Genomic DNA, 8,949 nt, shown 5'->3' on the forward strand with positions numbered 1-8,949 from the left:
GAGACAGAAGGTAAACATTTAAATAAATGTACACACACTGACAGGTGGGGAGATGTGCTGTGAAGAAACCAAGGCAGGAGGAGGGATGCACACAAGCTGCATCGACACACTGTGGCCCCAGCGCTTCCTCTGTCCCCATCACCATGGAACCCGCTATCCCTTACTACGAATTCAAGTCCTTCATTCCGTGTTTCCACTGGGTGGCAACTCAGGCTTTAACACAGCACCTCAGCAAATAACAGGAAAATATGTTATCTACTTAGAAATAAAGATGTCCAAAACATTAAAATTGCTGGCTGAAAATATTAAACTCAACATTTTCAATGGAGACAGTTACTGTTGCATACAAAACAACCTGGGCTGAAACTCTATAAATCAAGCTTTTATTCTGAAGTTTACTCCCTGCCATTTGCTAGACATGAGACAAGGCACTGCACTCTGCGTGAGTTACCAGAAAGGGCTTGAGACCTTCGTGTGTCAGTGAGGGTACGGTTAACTGCTTAGGGTCTTCCTCAGTAGAAGAGTAGTAAGTATCCCTCCTACATGATGGTTTAGCCAGGAAAAGTAAGTCAAAGGTTTTAAGCACACAAAACAGTAAGCTTCTGCTCTACAAATATCAACTACAGAAACAGAACTACAGAGATGTGTTTACATTTTGTTCCGATCCAGGCAGTTGAACTGGTAATGAGTAAACCCGCTTCCCAAAGTAGCGAGCTTGTGGGGAAAGGGCCAGGGGAAAGCACAGCCCTGCTTCTGGAGCCAGCTGCAAGGCAGAGGCTGCAGAGGACGATGGAGACACCCCCGTGGGCTGGGGCTTCTTCCTTGTCTGGATGACCCTTTGGGAAATTAACGGATGTCCTGGCTACCTCAAGAGTAAGACACTGAGGTCCAACAAGAGATAAAATGCAGGCGGCCGGGAGCTCCTTCTACTGTGGCCATTCCCGCCACCTTCACCGTGGGAGTATCCGCCCAGGGGACTCAAGTGCAACACGAGGGAGAAATGGTGGGTGGGACACCGTCTGCTTGTGTCCACTGCAGCCCAGTAGACGGGACCCTGGTTTAAGAGCCAGGACGTCAAGCATTCACTCACAGATGTTTACCGAGAGCTAACAAGGATTAGCCACTATGGTTAGGGAGGGTTAGGAAAAGCGTTCTACTGCAGGGGCATTTAGATTGCACGACCCTGCCCATAAGTGCCGGGTCTAGGAGTTTAGTGCTATTAAGACGCTTGAAGATCAAGGTCACAGTGTGAGCTCACCAGAAGATTAAAACCAAAGTGGGAGCCAAAACTCCCGAGATGCCCGGATCTGCCCACGAGGCTCCATGCTCCGTCGGAGAACAGACCCAGGACAGAGGGGAGGGCACAGGGCTTCTGGATTCCACGTGGTTTGTCCACAGTCTTTGTCAGGAGGGGCTCTAATTTCTACCCACAGTAGAGCTTCATAGTCTCCAAGCTTTGAGCACCGTTTTCAATTTTATCAGCTGAGCGTTCCCTGGGAGCCTATCAAACACTCTGTCCATCTGCAACACAAGACTTCTCTGGGCCCTGGGCCACGAGGCCAAGGCCCAAGTCCACCCTGCCCTGTGCGGCCCTGTATTCCTGAAGTGTGGCCCGTGTGGGCGCTCAGTGACTGTGATGTGAATAGGTGGATGAATGAACTAACAGAACGGAGTAATGAGCTCCACTGTTTTTACTCACTGTTTCTACATTACTCCAAGAGAGAGTAACTGAGAAAGTAAATTGGGCCAGCACGGCAATAACAGAAAAGGGAGGAAGGAAAGGAGGGAGATTACTTCCCTAAAACTTTGTTTCCCCAATCACAAATATTCAGACAACATAACACAGACAACTCTCTAGTGTAAGAAGACTCCTGAATATAGTGCAGATAGAGGTAGCCAAGAGGAAGTGTACATGTAAGGAAAGTGGGTGCTAAAGGGAGTACCACGAAGAGTGATTTTACGGGTTTCGGTAGATAATTTACTTGGCGACCAAAAGACGCAGATTCCTTCCAGTGATAGATTATGTCCAACCAGCGTGACTTCTTCCACGCCCTTTCTTCTAAATGTGACCACACTGAATGTCCTCTAAGATTTGCACAAAATGAAATATTAATCAGCCGACAGCACTTACTGAACTAAACGTGTCTTTTAAAGTATGTTTTGATGAATAAACTGAAATGCCTAAATCTTACAAAGTTCTCAGCACAAGAAAAAAGATTACATCACGATGCACGGTGACGGATGTTAACTAGACTTACTGAGGTGATCATTTCACAATACACACAAATATCAAATCATTGTGCCGTATACCCGCAACTAATACAACGGGATCTGTCCATTATACCTCAATAAAAATAATAAATAAATAAATGACTGAAATGGCATCAGCACAGCTAAACAGCAAACCTACACTTTCAAGATCTGTAAATATAGATGGGTCTGATGGAACTCTTTGTATTCACTGGAATAATAATTTTGTCCGACTGCTTCGCAAAGCTGTAGTATTTACACATATACAGTCGCTCCTGTCAGCAAATCACTAAAAGGGTAGAAAGGGCCACTCCCATCCCTCAAGTGTGGGGAGCCCTGGTCTGAAGGTAACTGTCTCAGAACTGGCTCCACTGCCACTCCTCATCAGTGGCGCCAGACAGGGCCAACTAGGGTGGGAAGAATTGGGCTCTTGTTTCTGGAAATCAAAGGACTAAACAGGAGCTGGGCTGCTGTTTAACAGGCACGAGACCGTTAATCCCCTTACCGTGGATACAAGAGCATGTCGTTCGTTCTTAGATCACAAGGCTTATCCTTGAATAATTAGGCAGAGGAAGAAATCCAGTCCGTGCCCTACATCATGTTACTCAGAAAGGGAACGCTAGGCCTGAGTTAGACTTCTGCCTCTCCTGCTAAAAATGATAAATTATTCTAAACAACCAATATTGGAGTAAACCAGGCAACTAGATTTCTCAGTTTTCCTGGAAAATAGACTAAAGTTTAAACTCAATCATATTTTCCTGAGATAATACTTTCAACATTTAAAAATTCCTATGAAACTATTTTAGAAAACCTGGCCTAAACCTTATTATAAAAACTTGAAAACACCTGTTTACCATCTTCAATCAAAGTCCCAAGAAACCTTCAAGTAATCTGATCCAATGAAACCAGAACTTTCTACTTTCAGACAACATAAACTTGTCCTTCCCTCTTCCGTTCTACTTTTAAGAAAATCCAGGGAAGAGCAAGAAAACCACTGGATATCAAGATTTGTAAGTAATGCTTTCAAAGGAACTGTCTTGTTTCTGTCACATTTCGTCCGTCTTCCATGACTCCCAGGGCCGGCTTCTTGGGTGTGGGCCTGTGCTGTGTGCGACCTGGATTTACCCATCATTTACATCTCAGGGCCTACCTAGCAGCCTACACAGCAGGCTTCCAACAGAGGTTACTTAATTCTCTGGCCCCCCATCCAGCAGTGTAGGGCACAGGCGGCCTCAGGGGAGCGCCGTGAAGAAGAGGCTTCTGCTTCTCACGCCACTGCCTTGGGCGCTCTGTCAGCCCTTTCTGTCCCTCACTCCCCGACAGCATCTCGAGGAGGCGCGATGGAGCTTGCCTGTCACTTCTGGCCCTTAAAGAGCTCAGGCCGGTCTGGTCTGATCAAAACCTAGACGAACTGTCTTCCCGCCCCTAACACAGGGCTTCCCTCGCCCCCGGCCGTGCTGGCCTCAGAGGCCTGCTCTGTTCTTTTACTCTCCTGGCTCCACCCCTCCTGCGCTTCGCCCCTTACCTCCCCGCAGTCCCGCTCACCGGGGGATGGAAAAGGGAGGTGGGAGAGCGCGGGGATCCGACAGGAGAGAAAAAGGCAAGCTTCTTTTTCCCTAGCCAGGCTCCTTGTGCTGCCCTCTGGCCGCTGGTGGACCCTGCCGGGGCGGGTCCTAGCGTTCTCCACCCAGAGTGCACCCGGGGGGCCTCAGGAGACCGTCTGGGGACCTGTGCACTGCCCCTTCCCCTGACAAGGACGACGCACTCTGGCCGGGGCCGAAGGCTTCCATCTCGCCCCTCCCTGCCCGCTCTGCCGCCTTCCCTTTGCCCTGCACTTGGATCTCGGGCCCCACGGGCAGCGACTCGTGCAGCTCCCTCCGGAGGCCTCTGCTTGGCCCCGGGCCGGGCGGGCAGCCGTCCCAGTGCAGGCAGCCGTCCCAGTGCAGGCTGTTGGCAAAGCCGCCCTCTCTCACCCAGCCATGGAGGCTCAAGCCAGCCTTTGCCTTCAGACTTCTCCAGCTAAGAGGCAGGCGCCGGTTTCTGTTCCACCCACGGGACAGTGGCAGTGGCTGGGGACACCATCACGGTGGCTCGCGCTCCAGGTGCTGCTACTCCGGTGGCAGTTGGAAGTGGCCCTGGGAACGTCTGCGAGCTGGGGAGGGATGTGCCCCTCTCTCCTCTCGCAGACGACTCCTCTCTCTGCTAGCAGCTCTGCCTGACCTGAGGTGGGCAGGGGAACGTGCAAGGGGGCCACTGGTGTGGCCTGGGCGCTAGTGGGCGCCCATCACATGGACCCAGCTGTCAGCTCCCAGCGGGCTGCGTGGTGCACCCGCACCGGGACCCATCCCCGCCCCTGTCCTGCGGGGAAGGCCGTGGACACGCCGCACCTGCTCTGCAGGGCCTCGCCCTCTGCCTCTCAGAACCTCGACCTTCTCTTCCACTGCCCGCTTGGGGTCATGGTGACTGGACCCGTTCAGCTCTCCTGCAAGTCCTTCATGGATGTGGCCAGGACCTCGCTTTAGGAAGAACACCCTCTGGCAGAGTCAATCCAGCTTATACTGGGTCAAGGGTAGGCTGGCGGTACGTTCCCAAATATGCAGAGGAGACACTGAGCCCTGTGTCACTGGAGGTGATCGCGCTTGATATGAGATACCGTCGTTAGGACTGAGTGAAAGGTGGGACGAAGAGTCTTCATTACTCTGTGCATTATTTGACTATCTTTAGTGAGTTACTCTTTACATCTTCCACCCAGTGCATCTCAGTAGCTCTAAGTTTTCTGCACTATCCATAGAAATAAGCAGTGACAGGATAGGAAAAAAACGATTTAAAAAACCGGCCAATGTTCAAGATTTGAATCCCTAAAGCCATCCTAACAGGCATACTTCCCACCCTCTAGAATCCACTCTGCCTCACACTGGCACCAAAAGACCTCGGAAAAGCACATTTAAAATCGGATCCATTTGCCAAGCTAGTGGTGCCTTTCTATTACCCACCACACTCGGGAGAGGCAGCCTGTCTGGGAAGTTGTTTTCAATTCATCTTGCATTGTGCGGTGCCCTTTCCCATAGAGGAAACCTGCTCATGTAAAGAAGCAGCCACCGTTAGGCGGCAGCACTTGTACTGCATCTTAAACACATTCCGATTCGTGAGGCAGCCCTCATCGCTCAGCCCCCTGAGAGCAGTACTGCTGGGACTCAAGCTGCCTGAGCATTTACAGGAAAACAATTTGTTGACCCCAATCTAGGTTTGCGCTTTTCAATTTTTCAACTGACATTGGCAACAAAAGCCTCTATATAGCCTATGCACCCAGTTCCAATTAAAACACCTTTGCAAATAAACCAGATTACATATTCACAGACTCCTACAATGTCCGGGTTCCGAAAAATCAAATTCCCAAAGTGAATTCCTCAAAACTAATCTGAAATGTTACATATTTAAATTAACTTTTCCTAAGAATGGAAACGTGATACAACATAGTCATTTACAAGGCGAAATTTAGGTACTAAGAGGAAGTAATGATACAATGAACACAGCGATGTATAAAATCTGTTGATGAAAAATGACAATAAGATAAAAAGCGACTAGTTGAGGGGCTAGCATTGTGAGATGACCAGCGGCTGTTTTCCTTATATTTTTCAGGTATAGTTTTTATGTACAATATTATATACGTTTCAGGTGTACAACACAGTGATTCACAATTTTAAAGGCTGTAACTCCATTTATAGCAGTTATAAACTACTGGCTATATTCTCTGTGCTGTATAATATATCCTTGTAGCTTATTTATTTTATATAGATATTAATATATAGATATTAATTTATGAATATATTTGTTTATGTTATATATAGTAGTTTGTACCTCTTAACCCCCTACCCCATCTTGCCCCTCCCCCTTCCCTCTCCCCAGCGGGAACCACTAGCTTGTTCTCTGTATCTCAGTGTGTTTCTTTTTGTTATACTCACTACTTTATTTTGCAGATTCCACATATAAGTGATAACATACAGCACTCGTCCTATTATTTCACTAAGCATAATAGCCTCCCAAGTCCATCCGCGTTGTTGCAAATGGGAAATTTTCATTCTCTTTTTCGGTTGAGTAGTATTCCATTGTATGTATATGTATAAACGTAGGGGTGTGTGTGTGTGTGTGTGTGTGTGTGTGTGTGTGTGTACACATCTTCTTTATCCATCCTTCTGTTGATGAACACTTAGGTGGCTTCCATGTCTTGGCTATTGTAAATAACACTGCTGTGTACATTGGAGTGCATGTATCTTTTTGAGTTAGGGTTTTTCTTTTTCTCTGATATGTACCCAGGAATGGAACTGCGGGGTCATATGGTAGTTCTATGTTTAGTTTTTTGAGAAACCTCCATACAGTTTTCCACAGTGGCTGTACAATTTACGTCCCCACCAATGGTGCACATGGGTTCCCTCTTCTCCTTATATTTTTCCTTTTTTATTTTTTGGAAGGCAATCTTCTCATTTTAATTTTTAAAAGGTTATTATAAATTGTTTTGGAAAGAGTGCTTCCGTTTAAACGCATAGGATAAAGGCAAATATATCTTTTCTAAAAATCTATAAAACAGGAGTAAAGTTCACGTAGGGCATCATTTTGTTTTACCTCACACCTCCTTCTTTTAACTTTTTGAATCATGTGAATACGTTACGTATCTTAAAATACATACGTGTGTTGCAATATATATGCGTGTGTTTGTGTACACGTAAATCCACGTATCATATGTTTCTTTTGCTGCCCCCAATTTTTCTCTTCTGTTCTATCCCTTACATTCACAGCCCATGCATAATACGTTGTGGGTCTGAGGAAGACAATCAACAGAAACCCTCTTTGCCAAGTTCTCGGTAAAATTAAGACAAAAGAATGAAGCAGACAGGAGACCAAAATAAAAGGCTGTGTTGGAGGATATGACTTTTATCAGCGGGCAAATTTCCTTCCTAATTTTAAGAATATCCTGCGATGAGATAAATTCATCTATAGTGACCCAGGCAGAGCTGAACCGAGGCAGGTCTCACCATATTCTGGTGTAATATGCAAGATACTTAACACCTTACGATCTGGCACCTAACAATCTAAACAGTCTACAGCTACAGACAGCACGGACAGCCGCGTGGATGTGTAAGCTTGCCCAGGCAGGGCCTGATTCTGTACTTAGTGTGGGGGGCAGCGCAGAAAAAATGCGTGCTGAGGGCAGGCCGGCTCCTCAAGAGAAGCAAACCCATGCCCAGTTTATCCTTCCAGCCCACCAATCAAATCAGTCATTTCACCTCTCAAGGGAAGAGTGAAGTAAGGGAGTAGAGAGAAACCAGGAGTGTTACCCTAATCACAAATGGAGATGGAAGGAAACACCACAAATAGGGAAGAATCCTTTGGAAGAACAGATTCAAATGTAAAACTATTAAAAGTTGTACTAAGGCTTTGAAGAAAATAAACAAGGTGCTACGACAGAGACCAACGGTGCGATGAACCTATACATATGTAAGTTCTTTTCAAAATGAGTGCTATGCACTTATCCCCTTGCCCCCCTCCAAGTTCATACGTTCAAGTCCTAACCCCTAATGTGAATGTATTAATATTTGCAGATAGGGCCTATAAGGAGATAATTACAGTTAAATGAGGTCATATGGTGGAGCCCTGATAGAGAGGATTAGCGCCCTCATCCAAAAAGGCACCAGAATGCTCACTCTCCCCGCTGCCACTTCCCGCTCAACAAAGAAGAGGTCATGTGAGCCTACAAAGATTTGGTGTTGCCTACAAGCTGAAAGAAGAGGCCTCAGAATGAAACCTACCTTGTCAGCATCTTAATCTTCAACTTATATGACTTCAACTTATAATATTATGTATATAGAGAGAGAGAGAGAGAGAAAGAGAGAGAGAAATGTACATAGCTTATGACATGTAACTACAAAGTTTTATATTTATCTTCATAGTGCCTATTGAATGAAGAGCATTGTTAGAACATGATATGAACTATAAGCTGAGCTAGATTATAAAGGTTCTTTTTAATGCTGAATTAAAACGTGGGTCCCTTAAAAATTAGATGTATACCTTATTTTCAAGATTGAGTTTTTAATTAATGTCTTGTCTCAAATAATACTTGCAAACAATCAATTTAGACTTTTCATTGCTTACTTACTCAGTTGCTTCTCTGTTGGGAACTCTTCTCACGGAGAAAGCCACCATCGCTTTGAAGAGATAGTCTTCATTTGTATCCCAGGCGTACTGAAAGAGAAGTAAAACGAAGGTCAAGTGAAGAGGCATGGGGTAAAAATTGGTCCACTGGGTTCTAACTGTGGCCACACTGGTGTTGGTGTCTGTGTGTGTGTCTGTCTGTCTGCGTCTCTCTCTCATCTTCTCTCTCATCTTCCTTCCTTCCTGGAGACCATGATAAATCATGTCACCATAATGTTCAGGATAGAGTTTCCCAGCTATTCTATCACTGTAAGTGTGGTGTGTTTCCCATTGCATTATCTTCTTCCAAATCTGCAGTACTCGTAGCCAGTCAACAAACAGGTAATCTGCACATCTCATCCCGGACATAAACAGTTGATTCCCTTCTTCCCTTTCACCTTTCCCTCATAAACTGACTCCCCTTCTCAGCTTCCTTCCCTTTATTAACTCCGGTACAATTTTACTTTTTATATTCTTAGCTGAAAACTTGAGTGTATGTGTGTATATGGGCTG

The 8,949-nt window shown here is 46.0% G+C and overlaps 1 protein-coding gene across 1 annotated transcript in view; it reads right to left on the bottom strand.

Annotated features, from left to right (window-relative positions):
* Nucleotides 1-8,476, bottom strand: part of LOC309978981 (collectrin-like) — a 30,246-nt gene extending 21,770 nt beyond the window's left edge. The window contains exon 1 of the mRNA XM_082865804.1: nt 8,402-8,476. Within this exon, the coding sequence (XP_082721930.1) occupies nt 8,402-8,448 (47 nt within the window). The 5' untranslated portion in view covers nt 8,449-8,476. The remainder of the gene's footprint in view (nt 1-8,401) is intronic.
* Nucleotides 8,477-8,949: the final 473 nt, after the last annotated feature.

This window comes from Leucopleurus acutus (genome assembly GCF_964270905.1).
Source record: "Leucopleurus acutus genome assembly, contig: HAP1_SCAFFOLD_599, whole genome shotgun sequence".
NCBI classification, from domain to species: domain Eukaryota; kingdom Metazoa; phylum Chordata; class Mammalia; order Artiodactyla; family Delphinidae; genus Leucopleurus; species Leucopleurus acutus.